This window comes from Leuresthes tenuis, unplaced genomic scaffold, assembly GCF_036924035.1.
Source record: "Leuresthes tenuis unplaced genomic scaffold, fLeuTen1.0.hap1 SCAF_5, whole genome shotgun sequence".
NCBI classification, from domain to species: domain Eukaryota; kingdom Metazoa; phylum Chordata; class Actinopteri; order Atheriniformes; family Atherinopsidae; genus Leuresthes; species Leuresthes tenuis.
In genome coordinates, this window is record NW_027325359.1 from 7,131,140 (window position 1) to 7,151,507 (window position 20,368).

General features: G+C 41.1%; 3 protein-coding genes across 4 annotated transcripts; 2 read left to right on the forward strand and 1 right to left on the reverse strand.

The window, feature by feature from the left end:
• Positions 1-246: 246 nt before the first annotated feature.
• neto2b (neuropilin (NRP) and tolloid (TLL)-like 2b) lies at positions 247-5,679 on the reverse strand. The gene is made up of 12 exons (XM_072385127.1): positions 5,670-5,679; positions 4,476-4,532; positions 4,177-4,335; positions 3,469-3,717; positions 3,237-3,284; positions 2,992-3,119; positions 2,444-2,545; positions 2,064-2,190; positions 1,603-1,716; positions 1,040-1,170; positions 856-948; positions 247-767 (listed from the first exon to the last, which is right to left on the reverse strand). The coding sequence occupies exons 1-12, from the start codon at positions 5,677-5,679 to the stop codon at positions 318-320; spliced, it is 1,668 nt and encodes a 555-aa protein (XP_072241228.1). The 3' UTR covers positions 247-317.
• Positions 5,680-13,881: 8,202 nt separating this feature from the next.
• On the forward strand, positions 13,882-14,903 carry LOC140307003 (uncharacterized). Of its 2 annotated transcripts, none has more exons than XM_072385680.1 (3): positions 13,882-14,083; positions 14,155-14,260; positions 14,514-14,903. In XM_072385680.1, exons 1-3 carry the CDS (start codon positions 13,980-13,982, stop codon positions 14,850-14,852), a joined length of 549 nt encoding a protein of 182 aa, XP_072241781.1. In that variant the 5' UTR covers positions 13,882-13,979; the 3' UTR covers positions 14,853-14,903. The 2 variants fall into 2 exon arrangements, with proteins under 2 accessions (XP_072241781.1, XP_072241782.1); XM_072385681.1 differs by having other exon boundaries at positions 13,884-14,083; positions 14,155-14,257.
• A 1,889-nt stretch (positions 14,904-16,792) lies between these two features.
• LOC140307002 (uncharacterized) lies at positions 16,793-20,166 on the forward strand. The gene is made up of 2 exons (XM_072385679.1): positions 16,793-16,892; positions 17,670-20,166. Exon 2 carries the CDS (start codon positions 17,677-17,679, stop codon positions 18,604-18,606), a length of 930 nt encoding a protein of 309 aa, XP_072241780.1. The 5' UTR covers positions 16,793-16,892; positions 17,670-17,676; the 3' UTR covers positions 18,607-20,166.
• The last annotated feature ends 202 nt before the right edge of the window (positions 20,167-20,368 follow it).

The window sequence follows — 20,368 nt, forward strand, 5'->3', positions numbered from 1 at the left end:
AATATCGTTCAGGTTTATAGTAAAATGTATATAACAAAACACATCGGTAGGAAGAACAATACAAATCATCATCACATGTCTTCGCTTCTTCATTTTTATCAGAAATGTGATAACCCTGGTGGCTGTTTCAGTGTCTGAGCAAATTTGGCTGTGCTCGAGTATCTTGAGTTCCTTTAAGTTCCCGGAGGCATGCTCACTATTAAACCCATGATTTTTTTACCTTACTGAGAACGAGGCGAATCTATCGTTATCTTCTTCATTTATGTTTTGTAACAAAGTTGCTGATGTGTATATTGTGGCAACCTCGCCATTTCTTTTCAAAAGTCCATGGACAAAGATCTTTGCTGAGCCATATCAAATTTGCCTCTTAGACCTCCTGCTCTTCGCACATACAGATGATACCTTCCATCTTCCTCCTCTTCTTCGTCCTCTTCCATAACTCTGTCCTGACACCACAGCACTCTATCCCCCATACTGGGATGCTCCAGCATCCTGCTTTGTTTCACACTAGGCCAGCTTTTCTTCCGCAAACTGCTATTCAGGTCTCTGAAGGGAGGCAAGTTAGTCTGGTAGTCCTCTCCAAAAGGAGGAAGCTCCATGGATCCCTTTCCCAGGACATACGCATTGTGACTAGTTTTGATGGAGTTGACAGAGGCGAAAGAGCCACAGTGGTGTTCATGAACGCAGCGTGATCCTGAGGAAGATCTCCGAAGCGCCTGTAGGGAATGGAGTTCCTCTGATAACTCCCTGAGGTCCCCAGATATTTCCTAGAAAGAACAATGTTTTAATGTATGCAATTCTAACATAACAGAGGCATGAACAGATATATGTCTGTATCAAAGTAATCAAATTAACCTTGTCTCTGAGAGCCAAGAGCTCATAGTGTGGGGGGTCAAACACACTCTGGAGGTCAGCATGTTGGAACAGTTTGTTCTTACGCATAACCACCTTCAAAATATGATCAAACACAATATATGAATGAACAATTTGATCATAAGTATGTGGCATAATATGTTTGCTAGTAACTTCTCTTAGTTACCTTTTTACGTGGCTGTTTGACTTGTACCAAAATGGAGAAAATGAGGAGTAACAGCACCACCCCAGTGGACACACAGATTATTGTTCCCTGAGTCTTTGTGATTTGGACAAAAAGACCTTTGTTCTTTTTCTCTACATGATGAACGTGAAGAGATAGATAAAAATGTGTCAACATATGATGTAATATCAGTAGTTGTTATGCATCAATCTTTTATTCGTTGCCACCCTCATCAGGACGGTATGTACATACAACTGACAGGAACAATTCAGAGCCTTTACTTGAAGCTAAAGCAACAATACATTCCAGCACCTGAGGCGCTCAAATTCCACTCATGAGCCAAAAAGATTATATAATCTGTTACATACAAACATTTCAGGATAATAAGATTGAGATTTTCCAATTAAGAAAAAATCACAACTGTTCAAAATGTACCGATATTTACTGCTCTGTAGTTTTAGATAAAACACGACATGCATAATTTTACACAGCACGAGACAACTTATTGTGACACACCGGATCAAAGTAAGTGTTTCTGCCAGCCTGTTTTTGCAGAGTTGGGGTACCTTTGCAGTTGCTTTCGTCCCAGGGGAAGACGCAGTTTTGTACGCCGTTGCAAACCAGAGAATTATTGATGCACATGTTACTGTGGCAAAAGAACGCACTGCCCATACAGGGAGCTAAAACACAAAGACAGGTGTGCTGTATGTGAGGTATGTAGACAAGCTGGCAAAGCAACATAAGCCATACCAGTAAGAGGCAATTTGTTTAACAATAGAATTTAGCCAGAGTTGTGTAACAGGGAACAACTTATATATAAAATAATAAAGGTGGTTATCAATGAATAGAGGTGCTAATTGTGTTTTCAGTCATTATTTAACGGAACTGTGACCTCTTAATTCCAATATGCAGCTGCAGTATTGGACAACAACCACATACTGTACTTGTCACAGCTGCAGAAACTAAACAGAAAATTGTAAAAATGTACAGTTGCAGAGGCAAACAATGATCTGAAGGAGAAACTCACGGTCAGAGAAAATAGTGAACAGCATCCGGAAACGACTGAGGCGGCTTGTCTCATCAGCCCACATCCTCACAACTCCGAAATTGGTGTCCAGCATGATATCATTAGCAACCGTACTACAAAACTTGGCCTGCAACAACCCACAGAGCATTTTCTTTGACATTTGCACATCTGTTGTCTCACTGAGATCAGGATCTATAGGACAACTATTCTTCATTTGTGTGTATAAATTATGATAATAAAAAAAAGGCAATCAACATGAGTCATGTAATGGAACAGAGGAGATGAAAACTCAGAGCTAAGAATATATTGAGAAGTACAGCACTGCACGATAACACGAAGGGAACTGTGAGGGGACTTACGTGTGTTCGTCAATATATTACCTTTAGGTCCTCAATGGCACTACTGCCATCATAAACAGCCACAAAGTTCTTCTTGCATTCGTTTGAGTTTTCCATCTGGTATTCAAGGAATCTCAAGTAAATCTGGAATTAATTACAAGAAAGACAAATCCCTGCATGACTTATCCAGTTTGTTGGATTATCAATATTAATTCACATGTGGCATCTCAAGCTGTAAAGGTCCTCTCCGGGAATGTTCGTGTGGACTTTGGATTTTTGTGAAATGAAATTGAAATCTACTTGCTTTGTCTCTACTTTAACAAAGGATATGGAAAGCAATGCATCACATCAGATGTGAAAGTGGATGAAGAAAATGCAAGCTGCAAAACAGGGATCATTCAAACATCACAAGAATCTCATCCCCTTCCTAAACTTAATGTTACTTCTCTTTACTTCCTGCCACCTTTCTCTAATTATTGAACATGCTTTTTCATAAAATAAGCAACTGGTTGCCACAGATCTTTTTAAGGTGGGAAGACACGCTTATACATGAGATAACTGACAAAATCATAACATTCCAGGTGCAGTACCCTTGTCTTTGCTGGGGCTCGTATAGTCCAGATGCAGTCCACCGCCTGCCCTGTCTTCACTTTGTTCTCCTCCTCCACCTGACCGGAGCGAATCAGGCCGTCATTCCCCAACAGGTCAAACTGACAATCTGAACCACAGACAAAAAGTAATAACAAAACCAGAAAACAAGGGTTAGGTGATGGGACCAAACTACTATGGCTTTGCTTCACATTTTTGTCTAAAAACATACATCTAAAGCATCTACCTGGGATGGGATTTAAAAGTCCTCCTGTGTGTAGATGAAATTCAGGGTCTTTGGAGGAAATTAGACACACAGACACTGTCAGTGGCATGATCAGGCAGAGCAGAGGTATTCAATAAGCTGAAAGATTGAGCATTATTCAAACACTGGATGAGCTTTAAGTGATAGCGAAGGTGGTAAAGTAAGAACAATGTCACACAAGGACGAATGAACCATTCCTGTGCATTTTAATCACCTGCCGTGAATTTATACTGGACATGGAAGCCGCTCCCCTCCAGCTCTTCATCACTGTAGAAGCGGATCCACAAAAAGCGCCCGTTGGAGAGCACGAGGCCAGGACTGTCTGTGCCACAGTAGCGACTGATTAGCGGCGAGAAACTGAAGGGGCCATCCCTCACTTCAATGTGGTCGAAACGACACTCAAATGATGATTCAATGCGGAAGACTTTGTTAAACTGCAGCTCTATCCTCTGACGGGGCAGGGCTGTGGAAAGACTGGCAGTGTGTCACTTCTACAGGCAGTTTTGGGATATAGAGACAGTGCAGGAAAAGTGATGTTTGCAAACTTCCAATATTTCTGTGTGCGGTGTATTCATTGTTTAGAACTGTGGGAGGGGCTGTTTTGTGGCTATCATAAGGAAAAGTTTGAATCATTGTTTGGCTGGCAACATAATGAGAAGTAGATTTATTAAAATTTTTGCTCCTGCTGACATGTTTGTCATTTACAGTAAAGGGAGAACATTTTTTAGTATCGCACTCAACAGGATGGACAGATATTGGCTGCAACTGTGTGCACATTTTCTTTAACCAACACTAAAAAGTGACAAAAAAACGGATCCACTTCCGTCTTAAAATCTGTAACGTTTTCAAAAAGGTAGAAGTAGGAGCTATATGTTTTTCCAAGGAGTGAAAGGACCGGGCTCAGGTGCCTGTCATTTGTTACCTTCCAGCACGTACAGGCACTCTTTGTTAGGAGGGTACGTATTTGGGTAGTCTGGGGAGCTGAAGCTACCACCGTCTGTTTTTCGAACCCAGGTTCCACAGTGACGATCATCCTGCGATTTCTCAGAGGTTTTCTCTTCTTTTGATCCTGCACCTCCATCTGCATGTCACATGACCGTTTTATTATATATACAATTATTTTTGACAGCTAAAATACAGCAAAAACAACAAATTGTGAACAAATCTTGAATTAATAGGAACCGGTAAACGTCTATGTGGTTCTAGTAAATATAACCTTACCTTTAATCTTTTGTGCAAGAGAAAATCCCTCCTCAGCGAGCAGAAGAAATATCCAGACTGTACAGGAAGCCGTCAGGTAGTGAGACAACAGTGAGGAGGAGTAAATTCAAGGAATAAAAGCACGGCAGAAAGACCTCAGCTGGATTGGTTTGTTCATGTATGATATCACAGTGCATCATCTTCATGTACATAACAGGTTTAAAGTGAAGAGTTTGAAGGGGGGCATCGAGTCGTTTCTTCCATCTGTTTACTTTCCATTTAAATGCATTTCTTACTCCTATTTTTATTTTACTTCTGTCACTTCTGTCTCAGGGCTTATATAAGAAGTGGAACTGCTGATTGTCTGTTGTCTGCCACAGTGCTGTGCAAAGACATCTAATGGTTCATAAATAAAGACAAAATATTCTTTAAAAAGTAATCCGCCATGAAATCAAATAGTGCGCCATAAAATATGATGTGTCAGAAATAGTACAGGCCACCCTGAGGGCTCCAAGTTGCAAAACTTTACCAAGCTTCACCACAGTACAACGTTCGTCACATGTTTATGTGATGAACTGCAGGACACAAAGCAGTTATGTTATAGGCTGCCAGCATTTATTGGACATGTTGACTATATATGACCATCACAGCTTAGGACCTGCTTAGGACCTGGTTTCTGCTTCATTGTTGATACACAAACACTTTATTCTCTGCTACAATTAGTTCTAATGTTAAAATAAGCTCATAATATGGCAGTAAATCAGAGTTATATTACATTAGAATGACTTCTATTAATGAACTGATTGAGCAATGAGGGTTCTAAGCTCTGTGGTCCCACAGACTTTATGTTTATGTTTTGATTTTAAAGTTAAATCTCATAGTTAAACATCCACCGACATCATGTTCCGTGTGAGAAGGAAGGACTGAGGCAGCGACAGCAGCAACCCCTGTCCAGACTTTGAGCCCCCACACAAACTGATAAAAAATGAATGAATAAACGGGAAAACATATTTCTCGTGTTTTTTGGCCAAATTTACTTTTACTTTTGCCACCATCTAACGCGGAGCGCCGGGAAAGAGCCGGCACTTCAGCACCAAGTCCAGGAGAACTTTAAAAGCGCCTCCAGAAAACAGATACAAGACTCCCCAGTCTCCCGTCTCCCTTCCCACATTCCCTCCCTCAGACAAACCAAACATAATGGATGAGCTTACTCACCTGCGTGCATCCTTTGAGCTGGAATCTGTCTTTAGTTTTCCATCAAACCGCGTGTCACTCACATCCTGGTCTGAGCCAGATAGCACATGTCTAAACTCGGATTCACACAATGCAACTTTCACCTTTTCATCCTAATCTCACTGCTCCAAACGAGAGAGGCTTCTGGTGCAAAGATGATAATCATCAAATTTGCCCCCAAATTTTTTTTTCCAGGATAAACGCTGCTCCCACAGAGCTCAGAGTGCGTATGGCTGAGCTTCCTCCTCTTAAATGAACGGATGATCCGTGTGCGGTTAGAGGATTGAGCTGAGTTGGCGCTTGATGAGAGTAAAGCTGATTGCGCATGTGGATCCTGATAGAGGAGTTGTGGGTGACTCAATAAACCTCCCACATTATGTTTGACATATGAGGAATTAAAGAGGGAAATCCCTTGTTTTACAATTATCTTTTTTTCTTTTCTTTTTTTTTTAATTTACATATTTGCTTTGCTGATTCAGGTTAAGTGTCCAAAAGGCAAATGCACTCTCACTCTGTCCTCTCTGTGTCTATGTTGCTCACGCACAAACATACACAGCGTTTCTGTGCAAAAACATTCACTGGCTGTGAGTCTGTTGCCTATTTCTATGCAGAGCAGACAGCATGGACCATACCCTGTCAGTTCCCTTTATTCCACGTGTCCTCCAATGTCTCCAAAGCCTAAAAAGGCAAACGAGTTGGAAAAAGATTTGAAAAAGTCTGGCATCACATTAAAGGATATTTTCATTTTAATGTATTACCTATTAACAACTAAATCTGCCACCATGTCCACTGACAGATTTTTATCTCTGAAGATGACTCCGATTGTTTTGAATAAGCACCTTTGGTTTCAGACTTGGACAGTGTAACCAAGCTCCTGAAACTTTGGTGTGAAACTAGGAAAAAATTAGCAATAACTGACGACACAATTATTTGTAATATTTTAAGCACATCCAGCAGCATAGCTCCTGAGAATGTGTTATTGTTGTACATGTAGTCATTGTTTTTATGTAAGTGATGCAGAAACTGTCAGGCTGAATGATAATTCATAAGCTGACCATAATCATGTCCTGATCTCATCTTGAAAAGCTGGAACAGCTCCTCGTGAACCAAGTTTTTGCCAACATCTGTCCACAACAATGATGTTTCATCCTAAACTTTTAAGTCTATTTTGGACAAGAACAGAACACACAAAAGATGAGATGAGCTTGTTTCCTAAGGCATTAAGTTGAAGATCAGATTTTTTTCACTTTATGATTTCTGTTATTATGATTATTATCATTATCGGTATAGTAGTGGTAGTATTTGAGCAGTCAGAAAACTTCTAACAAGTCGTTAGAACTTTAATTAACTTTAGAGACACTAAGGCAGAATAATACTTCATTCTAACATGACAATATGTTAAAGCCTAGTTTGCAAAGGGATTATAGTCAGAATATTTTTCAATTGTATTCTAATTAGAAGTGCAGTATTTCCATTTGAAATTTAAACATATTATAGATTGAATATGTTGTCTCAAACCTGCACACATAGTGTAGCTCAGGAGTGTGTTTGGTCTGTAAAGTGTTGTGTGAGGCAGTGTTTTTTACTGGCGACACCATGAGCCTCACCTTCACTGCACATCAAGCGTATTCAAATCTACATGTGTTGCTATAGTAACAGGGCTGGTGTCCTCTGAGGTAATCCGAGACCGAGAAAGCAGAGGTTTTTGGGGCTCCAAGTGGAACAAAAGATGTGTCACCAATGTGGAGAAAGCTTTGTGTCGTGAATTATAAGCCAGTGAAAGTACTGCTCTGTCTTTTAATCCTATGCGAGGTAATGTAATGGTGGTACACTTTTGGTATTCCTGAGGGAAGTGATGTATATTTTCTGATCTTTTTATTGAAAAGCTGACAAAAAAAAGGATGCTTGAAAGAGAGTAATTTGCATTAACAGACAGGTCTTCACTGAAAACAAGATGTCGTGTTATTCTCTGTACATTTGACACAAAACCTTGTAGGAAGCCATTTTTATTTTGTTTTGGCAACACAATCACAACCCTCGGTTTTAAAAAGTTCCGAATGAGGCAAGTTTTGTCCCCAATAATGATGTTTCATTCTAAACTTTTAAGTAATTTGTGACAAGTGCAGAGCATACAATAGATATTTACATGAACTGAAGATGAGTTTGTCTTCTAAGGCATTAGGTTGACTTAAAACATTCTTTAAAAAATGGAAAATATATTGGCGTATTATTATCATCATTATTATTTGAGCTATCAGAAAACTTGTCAGACCTTAAATAACCTTAAGGGCTTTTGCTTGTTTCCAGTCATTTTTAAGAAAGATCGAAATATACCAATGTCAAAGATTTATAAATACTAAGGTTCCTCAACTATTGTTAAAAAATTAGGTCCCCAAAAAGAACTATAGAAAAAAAAAAAAGATTTAATTATCATTCAATTAAATTATGTCCAGAAAGCTTTAGAAGACTAAAAAAAAAAAAGACAGCACAGTGGATTAAGAGATTCCCTGCTAAAGGATTAAGATGTGGTAGTCACAAGAAAAGAAGGATGTCAAGGTCAGGTCTAAAAGACCAAGAAATCTTTCTGTGGACTTTGCAGGTCATACTGAGGCAAATCAGTCCACAAATCAATCCACAAAACACCTTCGAGATTTTGGGGAGTCGGAAGTGGTGATGCAATGTTCTACTGTGAGGCTAACTTGTGTACAGATGTAACTCCTACGGAAGCTTCATCAGAGGAAAATATGTGCTCTGTCTTTATCACAAAGTGTATCCCAAGTGTACCATCCAAATCAAAACATCATTGAAAATCAGTGGACAGTCCACGAGAGATCAGTGCATGCAAGCTAGCCCTAAGCTAGCCTTTAGAGAAGTTCCCACACAAAGTTAAGCTTTTAGGGAAAACAGTACAAAATAAAGTTGCAGCAGAGGTGTCAAAACTAAGGGACCAAACTTGTAATTAGCATTTGAATCAGGGATTTAACCAGACAAGTGATTGTTTGCATGAACGTGAGCTTCTGAACTGACCACAACACAAGCCTTGTGCTCACACATGAGCCAGCTCTCTGGTTGTCCAGCCCAATTACATACAGACATAGAGTCTAACAGTTGTACCAGTTATGCAAGTGTTTTGGTAACACCAAAACACAGGACCGCCCCACACCATCCAGCTGGTAAATGTAGTGATAGTGGTGTTGTTTAGAGGACGATCCAAACTCTGCTGAAGATGTCTCAGATAGTCAGATGTTTGGGTAATGGCCCAATGCTGGGTGGATAAGCGACCACCATTAAAAGCTTTATTTTGTCTGTTGGCTGGTTGCTCACAAAAAAACGACACAGCTCAAGGCCTGACCTGCTGTGGGACCCTCCCATGATGCACAGATCACCTGTGCTCACTCTGCTCTCTCTACTCCTCATTCTGATTTTTGTTGTTGACATGTCCAAGATGTACCCTCCCTCAACCCTGATGGCTGCATGTACAGGCTCCAGCCCCCCTTTGACCCTGAATAGGATGAAGCAGATATAAAAGATGGATGGATTATCACTAGATTGAACTAGACTCTATCTTTAAGTGCCTTGAGATAATTTTTGTTGTAAGCAGGCAGTATATGAATAAAAAAGTGAAAAAGAATTTAACTGAACTGAATCAAAACAACCCCGCCTTTCGCCCGATGACTGCTGGGATAGGCTCCAGCCCACCCGCTACCCAATTAACGGATTGACGGTATAGAAAATGGATGGATGGATGGATGAATCAAAACAACTTTGTAAATCTCAAAAGAAAATTAAAGTAGCAGGACATTTCGTGTAGTTCTACAGCAACATGTAATATTGTGGTTAAAAAGTGGTCCAAGGGCTCTTTCCCTATTTCCATGCACACTACCACAAAAATGCATTGCTTCACTTTCAGTCTATGCCACTGTTGCTGGACAGTCCCAGTGTCTCAGCAGATTGATGAATTGAGTGAAACCAATAACCTTTATCAGCTTCCAAGGAAAATTCATTAAGATACTGCCTCATGCCTGTGACTGGCAGGATAACCCGGTGGGTTTGGTCGATTACTGTTGATGAGCAAACATGTTATCCAACATCAACATGGTGGAACATATTTCTACGTCCCAGTGAGCCCCTATCTGTCAGTGCAAACATTACTTTCTCCTCACACACGTATTAACCCTGTAGATTTTTTGTCATCTTTGAGCATCAGATGTTAAAACTGTAGGTTATGTCACAGCAAATCACCCTCGTGCATGTCTACTGTATTTAATCCTACACCCCACTGATGAAGCAAACAGGCCTCCTGCTAATAAAAGTCCTTTCACTGGTGCAGCCACATCACAATTTACATTTTCTGCTTCTTTTCCCTCAAGGTTCTTAAAGGCTGTCTGTAAAAGACATTTTCTGTACAAAAATCTAACTTGAAATTTAATCATCTACATAGATGATTTCTTACATAAGACCCAGCTTAGAGTTCAACGCTGTGCTGTCCCAGGAGGCCCAGAGACTGAGAGTAAACAAACAACATCCTATGCTTAGACAGATTTAGACATATCATGGGGCAGGAAGAGCTGATGTCGAACTCTGTTCTTATCTCAGGCCCACATGACAACAGATTAAATAAAGTAAAAATGACCGTATAACACAAATGTGGGGGAAAGACCCCGATAGTGTAAGCCTTCCAAACAATTCAGAGTCAAATCTTTAACCAACACAGATTTAGACATATGTGTAATCAAGCTGCAGGAAGACCTCAAACTAAACTCTGTTCTTATCTCAGGCCCATATGACAACAGATTAAATGAAGGCAGAACATAAACTGACCGCATTCAACAAATATTAGAAAAAACTACTGCAATGAAACAAATGAAAGCATATCAAAGTAAAACGAGCTTGGTCACTTATAAAATATTTGAGATTACTGGCTCCTACTTTCTCTTTAAACTCAATCTTGTGTCTTTAAATTGACAGTGTTCCTCCTCTGTTTGAAAGGATCTCAAATTTGCTCCTGCCCATCTCCAGTGAGGAGCTGCATCCTTTGCATATACATTCAAATGCACATATGTGATGCTGTGTTTTATGTCTGTTTCAGATTTGAATAATCTGAGCCGCGTAAGCCCCCACAAAGCCATGCCTATGTCATGTAATGAATTTTAGTCGAGCATACAGATAGTCTTTTAATAAAAAAGCATTTGCACTTAGGAACAAAGACACAGCTGAAAGTTGGTGCTCCACATTGTGTTTGAAGGTGGTTGTATACAAGGAAAGACTCGCTCCAGTGTGATGCGCAGCAATCAAAGCCAAAAGAGAGATCAAAGAGCACTGAAAGGTACTGAAACATGATTCATCCTTTTACTCGAATGTGTGTTGGGATAATTCAACACTTAGACTTAGAGAGCAGTGGATTGAGCTGGCAGCCTTCCGACTGAAGGATGACCGCAGTACTTCCCAAGATATGGCTGCCACCCCATATGATACGAGTCTGTCTTTCATAAGAGGACAGAGTTCTTTCCAACAGATAACACCCTTTAAAGGAATACATTCCTTGAATTTAAACATCTAAACCATGCTGTCTTGCACCATATGGCCAATTGCAAGGAGGGTTTCTAAGACAGATGGCCAGTGGCGATGACCCTTACTGAAAGCAGGGTTAAGCCCTTTGAGACAACTATAAGATAAGAATAACATGCTACAGGAAGGCTGTGGAAGACGAGAGCAGACATAGATTAGAAAAGGTAAAAATGATCCATCGACTCCGCTGACCAACTCATTTATGATCAGTTCAATTTAAAGATATGTGTGATATCTAAAGTTAAATGTAAACCCATTATTGTTTAGACGTTAAAATCAAGGCTCGTTCCAGCTTTTAGAACTTCCTGACAGTTGCATCATATTGATGTTAAACTAAATCTCTCATGGAAACAGCTAACAGACATTTTGGCCATGTTTGACCCGAAAGTCAGCAAGCAAGAAAAGCAGAGGCAAGATTTAGTCCATCGTAAAAACAGAAAATCTTCTAAGCACAGTACTCTGATCTGTGGATGTGGCAGCAAGCCTGTGGGAGGATGAGTTCAATGTTACTTTAGATTCAACTGATTTTTCAAAAAACATTTTGAGACTTTCTGAAGATAAATTACATTTTGCAGTGATAATAATGAGCTGATAATGAGGATGACTCTTTAATAATAGAAACATTGAGCTGCATTTAAAAGGAGACTGAGTAGCTGAAGCTCTGCAGGGATTTCACAGACTAGTAAATCCTTTTGTTCAATAATAATCTATCTGCGCTTTGTGGAAACTTCAACTTTTCAGTGGTGTCACATAAAATCACAGAAACTTGCAGGCAAATGTGGGTCAGCTGTACAGTTTTCTTAGTAAAGAGCCTCTGCTGAGTGCCATCTGCTGTAAACAATAACAAACATTATTGTGGGTAATTTCTAGGATTTTACTTTTTTTCCATGATAACACGTTACTCCTGAAAAGCACAAAACTGGAGACCTTTAGTGGAAATGACACTGTGTCTGCAATATGCTATTTTCCTTGAGATTTTTTTTCCACCCTTCTTTCCCTCTTTTTAATTCAGTCAAATATACAAAGCTGCTCTTTGCAATCAAGGCTTAAGCAGTTGTAGGAGGGGGCTTAGGAGAGATAATTAAAAAGTCTGAGTAAGAAATGGCAGCTTTGTGTACAGAGTGACAGAGAGTCTCATGCAGGGTTGTTTTGAAAATCCGTTATGGAGGGAGTGTGATGAAAAATAACAGAAAGAAGAGCAGAGAGAATTGAAAGTGTCATGCAACTAAACTATATGCTGGCCAGTAACAACAAAGCACAAAAGAATAAAATGTCTATAGAATTTCTATTCAAAAGAATAGAAAGGGCATCAAACAACTGTAATTATCTGGCTATATCTTCAGAAATAGGGGTGAAATACTCAAGAGTGTTAGGGATTGCAGATCTTTCAAGCTTAGTTATTTATTTGGTTTAGTGTTGCTTCATGTCTCTGGAGTAATTATACATCCGCAAATGAAAGTATGTGGAAGTAAGCAAGAAAAAAAAAGAGAAAAGTTCAAAATCCATCAGTGACAGTAAATGCAAATGAGTTGAGAACACAGAAACTCGTGGTGGGAGATGGGTATTTGGATGATCAGCCTTACAGTTGCAGTGCAATTTTAATTACACAGCATGCTAACAGCAACCATGATTAATTCCAACATACTACTGCGTGTGTATGTGTGAGGGCGCACGTGTGTTTTATGTAAGAGTGCCAAGAGATGTAAGTGAATGAGCACACAGAGAGATTAGGTTGTCATGGTTAAACTTTGTGAACTTTGTTCTGCACATTTGTGCATTTGCAAATGCAGACAAACTTCTTTAAGAGGGTTACAACTTTAATTTTAAGATTTCATGGATCATTAGAAGAAACGTCAATACAGTGGCACATCCACATAATCATTTTGATCTACATCTGAATGCCCATTCAAACCAAAGTCAATGAACATCTTTATGAGAACACCAACACCCATAATCAACATGAGTTTAAGAAAAAAATTAATTCATTTGTAATAAAATTAGATAGGAATATTTGAAATGGTTGGTAAATATTCTGATACATTTACTCAAGCACTATAATACCACAGTTTATCGGTTTCTGTTCACTGCGGTAGCATTGCATGCAACCACATCAGTCTATTCTTCTACTTGTAAGAAGGAAGTTATGTAAACTCTCTCAACTACTACTGACTACTTGAGCTACAATCCTCTTTACAAAAAAGTGGGGCTGCTGTGTAAAATGCAAAGCAAATAATGCAATAAGATTATTTATCTAATGTTGGAGAACAGAGAAAACAGAGAAATTGATGCTCATTTTGAAAACTTGACAGGCTGTCTTTGTATTGTTTTTATTTGATTACCAAAAGTCAGAAAGCAAGAACTCAAAATGTACAACATGAAAAACAAATGCTTTTGAAAAAAAAGTGAGAGCTTGTTACATACTGGCTCAGAATTAAAATGCGTATAGCTAAGAGCTACAACCAATAACAAGGCTGAAGTTAGCTCGACACAGTATGATAATCGAATCTGAATTGTTCAAAACATGTGTGTCATTACATTTTAAGGCGGTGTTTAATAAGCTCTGCACTAAACTATTTATCCGCTGAGTGGCGCTGAAGAGCACTCTTTGTAAATTTGATCATGTGACTTCCCCACGACGCCGCACTCGTTTCCCATTCCCATAATGGTGGACAGGCTACGTTTGTAACTGAACACAATGTGAAGCTGTCTGCTAAGAAACCAAACATGTCAGAAAAGCACCGGGCGCTGCCGGCGTGGATGGGAAAGAAAAAGGTTAATGTCAAAGAGAAAGCGCCTCTGAAGAGCCAGAGAAAACGGAAAGCTACAAGGTAGAGAACGAAAAAAACGAGGCTGCGTCAGTTTTCTGCTTCGTAACATATGCCCACTGATATATCCCCAGGGTTGCTTTCTACTGTATGGACGAGTCGGAGCTCGTCGAAGCAGCTGTTTCTTATCTTACCAACGGTGCCTGTGGGGATGCGGCGCTCCCGAAACACCAGCAGGTGGTGCTGTTCCCCCTTTAAATGTTTGAGCACGTTTCCATCGTGTCTTGGAAATAACACACTGAACGTTAAACTTAACAAAAATTTTGTTTTCCGTTTGCATCATGTAAACCTTATACATCATAATTACATTTTGTATGTGTGTGCTGTGGGTAAAAGTTCTTAAACAGTCAAACTCCTAAATCATTTCTTAAAACATGTTTTTAGTCCCTTGACTTATTGACAGAAATCAGACTGATACCTCTCTAACTTACAGGCTGAAGAAAAAGCAAAGGACTCCACAAAGAAGAACAAGGATCCCGTCAGTTCAAAAATGACAGCAAGGCCAGAGAATTTTGAGGAATGCGGTGACTTGGAGACCACATGCGTCTCAGAAACAGACTTGGACGTAACAGAGATGGAAACGCAGCCATTCACAAAGAGCCCACAACATCCTGGATGTGAGCGACAACGGTCAGGAGCAGCTCGGGATGGTTGTGGATCTGTGGACATCGATGTGAACGCTGAAAGGAAAAAGGGGCAGTTACATATGTCACCAGGCGCAGCAGAAGAGGACGATGCTCTACGGCTTGTACGGGAAATTTTTTTCACCTGACGATAAATTCATTCAGAAGCCCAATGAAATAAACACGCCTTGTATTTGAAAGGGTTCGCAGTTCACTGACCTTTTCTAATAAAAGACAACGCAGCTCAAATAAAACAGGTCAACCAATACATCTGAATGAACACAGCTGCTGAGTAAAAGAAACAGTTTGGGAGCTCCACAAGTGGTGGATTCCAACAGATGATTCTTCAATAGTTAAATGCTAAATGCTTTTATCTGCCTTGACTGACACAAAAAAAATATTTCTTTGGTGAAGAGACTCGCGTCATCTTCATCTTAGTGTGGCTACTGGAAGGGCTCCAGAGTTAACGTTGCTTTTAGAGCGTTTCCTTGACTTTATCCCAAAGTTTTTGTTGGATTTTGGAAATTTCCCTTAGACTTGTTTTCTAATTTTCTAATTTGATTTACTCATAAAAAAAGCCTCTCCTGGGGTTGGATTGTATAATGGTGCCATGCTAAGTTTAAAACTCAGTGCGTTTGAAGGACTGTTTCAGTTCATCGGCAGAGGTATGGGGGTTGATGACCTTCATGAGTTCTCACTGTTTTGCAGCTGTACTCGTGTCCTGTTTGTAGAAACAAAAACCGAATTCTTTCGAGCATCAAATAAAAACTTTACTTTAATAGTTTTTGGGAAAAAAAATACTTTTATTGGAATTTCTGCCACAGTCTCAGGTGTAATGGATCCCCCCCCCCTTTCTAGACAAAGTTCTCTGTCTAGAAATCACAGATATTGTTACAGTGGAAATAGAAAAAAGGTCACACTAATAAAGTACAACATGGTGAAAAGACACAGAAGACAAATGTCTCCCTATGCGTGTGGAAGCATGTACAGTCGGAGTCCATTTATTCCCAGTCACACGGTAATCTCTTCCATAACATACTGGTTAGCACAGTTATGATGGCCAGCTCTACCTGCACGCCTGCACAGACATAGAACCAAAGGGTCATGCCTTCCCAACTCAAACATGACTGATACAGGAGCAAAAAGACAATAATGCCAGCCAGGGTGAGAAAACTTGATGTGCCCTGACAGTCCACGCTGAGCCCGAGTAATGTTCTGTCTTTGGCATAAGCAGCTAACAGCACGGCCAGCAGGGCAAAGGCCACAAGCACCAACGGGACGTAAAGACACAGGATGACCAGCGTCTTGAAGGCGTTAATCTTTATCCCAGAGTCAGCTCCATTGGGAGAGCTCCCGTGCCACCCATCACAGGATAGGTCGCCGTGTGCGTGACGGAAGAAAAAGGGGCTTATGAGGACTTCTTCGGACAGGACAAACACGCCAGCGTAGTAGACCAGCGAGGTTACCATCTGAAGGAGGGTGAGCAGTAGAAGCACAAAGATCCCCAAAAGGTCCCGTGTGAGGCACCTCCGGGAGGAAGCTGTCATTGCGGACACTCTTTGGACCTATGACTTCTGATCTGTAGATTTAATTAGCCACATTGACAAGTATCAATAGTAGGGTCGAAAGTAGGATGTTTGCATTGGCCACAATATTGGCCACTATATGATATATAGTGTATAAACACTGTATATATAAACACTGTATGATTTCATTGCCAAGTTAACTTTATGAAAGTGAAAGCTGTCGGCTTCAGAAACTGCAAGTGTGCCGCAGGTATAAAGTTCAACTAAGACCAGCTGATCAGAAAATACAATTCCTTCACATTACATTCACGGACAGATGATGAGTTTACTATTAGTCAATTAAAGTCTAGAAGTGGCCCCATTGGTGCATAAATATGAGGCAAATTGACTCCTGAATTGGACCGAGTAAAGTAAATGTATGTCCACATCTGCTGTTGTTTACTTACGTCCGCAGTCAGAGAAAAACAGCGTCGATGTTTCTGTTCAGGAAGCTCTGTGGCCTGCGGGTTGGTGCGCGCACAGAGCGAGGACGCGCGCGGAGCGGAGCAGCCTCGCTGGTGCGCGCTTCAACAGGCACTTAAACGCACGAACTCCTCCAAGTTGAGAGCGCGAGATCATCCGCAAGTTCATCTGCTTAAACTGCAACGGAAAGAGTTTTTAAAGGTTAGTCGAGAAAAACTCATGTAACGTCATGTCGCAGCTGTTTGAACTTATTTGCGCTTTGGATAGATTTAACAGGTCTTTTTCAGCTCGACAGGGAGGCGGGGTCGTCGGACAGGATTTCTTTGTTCGTTTTGCTATCACTAGCAATTAATGACGAATAGTCTATCGATACGGTTTGTGTTAATGATTAGAATTGCACGCCTGTGTTCGTGTAGTGTCGGCAAAAAGAAAACTCAGTTAAACGAGGGTATGCGGGTGGAGCTGGATCAAGGTGTGGTTCTTATAACACAGTAATTAGGTTCTTTTTTTAAAAAACGACTCATCAAATTCTAATTTTCCTTTCTAGCAGACGGTTTCGGTGCATTGTCGGGACCTCGATATTAATGAAAGCAACGTCTGTTTTATACACTGTAAAAGCGAGCAAACCCGCATCAATCAAACACGCGCTGTTAAATGGTCCTCCAGGGAAAATCACTTCTTAGACACGCTCAGCTCCGGAACCTGCAGCACATTTTGCTGCCTATGCGCACCAAGGGAGGACACGATGTACCACTGAATGTTTCTGCTCACCCACTTAATTAAATCCTGATGACTTTAGGAGTCTGTTTGCATATCACTGCCCTGGGCAAGTCTCTGTTCATGAATTCATGTGATGAATCCATGGAGCTGACAACAGGAATGCGGTTTAAAACTGAAAACTGCTCTGAGTACAAGTTGCATAAGTATCATCGTTGTCAAGACATGTTTTCACTCTAATCTTTTTCACCCTGTGTACAGGTACAACATGGGAAACAGATTCAGCAGAAGGCGAGATGCCCCAGCCAGCAGCGCTGAAACTGTGGCCGCCGAACAGAAGACTGCGGTGGAACCCGCGACCACTAACCCAGCAGAGGGTTCTGCAGTGACACAGATTCAGGAGGTCACTGAGAACCTAGACGAGTTGGCACAGCAACCGGTGACATCAACCATATGTTCGCCCAAAGAAGAGTGCCTAACAGAGTCCAAAGAGGAAGAGACTCCCGCTCCTTCAGACCCAATTAATGATGGAGACTCAGAGCCGAGACTAAAGGAAACACCAGCTCCAGTCCAACCTGAACTTCTCGTCTCTGCCAGCAACCCTCCGCAACCAGAACCCAATTCTGTTGCTGAAGCTCAGCTTGCTCCGGAACCGGCCCCAGAGCCTGTCCCTGAGCCCGAGTCTGCGTCATATCCAGAGGCAGACAGTGAGGCGGATCCCGACCCCATCCCAGAAGCAGTACCAGCCCCAGTTGAGGCTCTGGAGCAGCATGCAGACCTGCTTGAACAAGAGACTCTTCCTGAGCCCGTGTTGTCTTCACCTCCCCTGATCGAGCTGAGCGCCCCGGACGACACTCCCTCCCCAGCTGCCATCCCTTTCCCACTCAGTTCAGATGACCCATCAAACATCTCAGCAGGTGAGCAACACCAGGAGTGTGTTGAGGCTTCTGAGGGTTCCTCTCCGGGGCACGAAGAGTCCACAGAAACGTTGGAGTTTCTGGAAAAGCAGACCGAGGTGGAGGCTGCAGAGCATTTGGAGACGCTTGGGAGTGACGTCAACGAAGGAAGCGTTAGTGAAATCCTGACAAATTCAGAGCTGAGAGGAAATGACCTTCTTAATGACCTCATTCCAAGTGATGCCAAGATCGCCGAAGCCTCTCCCATCACAGACATGAGCACCTCCATCGAGCTCATGTGAATCCACTGAAGAGGATTAATGACAGAAGTGAGCAGATATTTTTCTGTGAAACCTTCCTGAGCATTTCACGCAAATTCAGAATGGATCAAAGAAACACTATTCTTATGGCACCCTAAGTGCCCTAGTTAAGCCAAATATACAGTTCTTTTTTTCTTTAATGAACCAAACTTGAGCTGTACAACAGGCTGAACTTAAATACGATGCTTTTCTGTGTATGATACATTTATGCAGCCAGTTTGTGTGCATGTGCAGTATATCATCAGACAACAGAGGTCTTCCTCTATGCAAACTTGCCAAGAAAATATTTAAACACATCTCTTGTCAGGTATTAAACAATTAGTTACCATTACTGTACACCTCCTTTGTGTAAAAATGAGTTTGTATAAAAGAAAAAGTAAAAGCTCTCGAGAAGAAGAAGAACAGAACTGAGAGGCACTTGGATTAATAAAAGACAACACATAAGGAACCAAAGATACACATTCCACTGTATACCATGAAAGAAGTGCCCTAAAAACGCTCAAAGCCTTAAACTTCAGTATTCGTGTTTGGACTCTACAGTAACACTCCAAAAAAGAGTGATTGTATTTTTAATTCAAACAGTGGCTTTCTTGTGGAAATAAAAATGTATCAAGATGTGTTACAGTCCCGCTCCCCATTTATCTGACACGCAGAATATATAAGATGAAGGCGAAAGCAGGTTGGCGTCATCGATATTTGACCACGATTGGCAAACAGAACAGTAAATGTAATATAACCTTTAAAAAATGTGCAGATTACTGAGCTGTTGGTGCACGTATCTGAGCTAAATCACAGAGCATTTTTAATAACATACTAATGCATGCATTGGACATCGTGCACACATGGCAGTCAAGTTACAGCCAGGCCAGCACAGATCATGTAAGAGAGACAGTGCTTTTTCACAGTCTCGTGGGAGAGAAGGCGCAAGCAGAGGGAGGAGAAGGGGGAGAAACTGGGCCACATTCTTTCCAGAGGAAGGAGGTTTTTGGGGGGCCTGGGTCAAAAGTCTTCAGTGTGACTGCATTTCAGTCCATGAGAAATCTGCTCCTCGGATGCCTCTCCCACCACATTCCCTCCGCTCTCACTGCACTGTAATCCCAACATCTTGACCAAAGAACTCGAGGAAGCTGGAGCTTCAAAATGAAAAATAGCTCAGATTTGCCAGTTTCACAGGAGCACTCACTGACAAATAAGCTAAATGTATAAAATAAAGTGCAAACTGCAAAGCTTAATCCTAAACAACAACAACAACAACAAAATGTTTTGTCCAGACACACCTAACTTTAACAGCCTCTGCCTCAGGGCATGGCAAATGGGTAAATCCTTTGGTTTTGGCAGCGTCCTGATGAGTCCCCATAGAGTGGGAGAGGCATGCTTTAGACAGTGATCTCAGTCCAGCTCAGCTTTAGCAAAGGATACAGTTTGCAGACGAAGCTGCTTCTTGATGCACACACAGAATAGATAAGCAGCACGATTTGCACTATTTGTGATTCCTGTCATACCAGAGGCTTTGGGCTCAATAAACAAAAGTGGTGGACTGGAGTCCCCTTTCCCCTTGTTGATTTCCTGCTTCTCTATGGACTGGCCAAAGCATAAAAACAAAGAAAACAGGACCTGGTATTTGCTTCCGTGAGACCGTGTGTCAAAGAGCTCCCACTTAAGCTGTTTATGGGCACAGGACAACAGTTGTGTCGTTAAGTTTCCTTTGTTATTCTCTCTTCTTAGAAAAAAAACACCCTTCCAC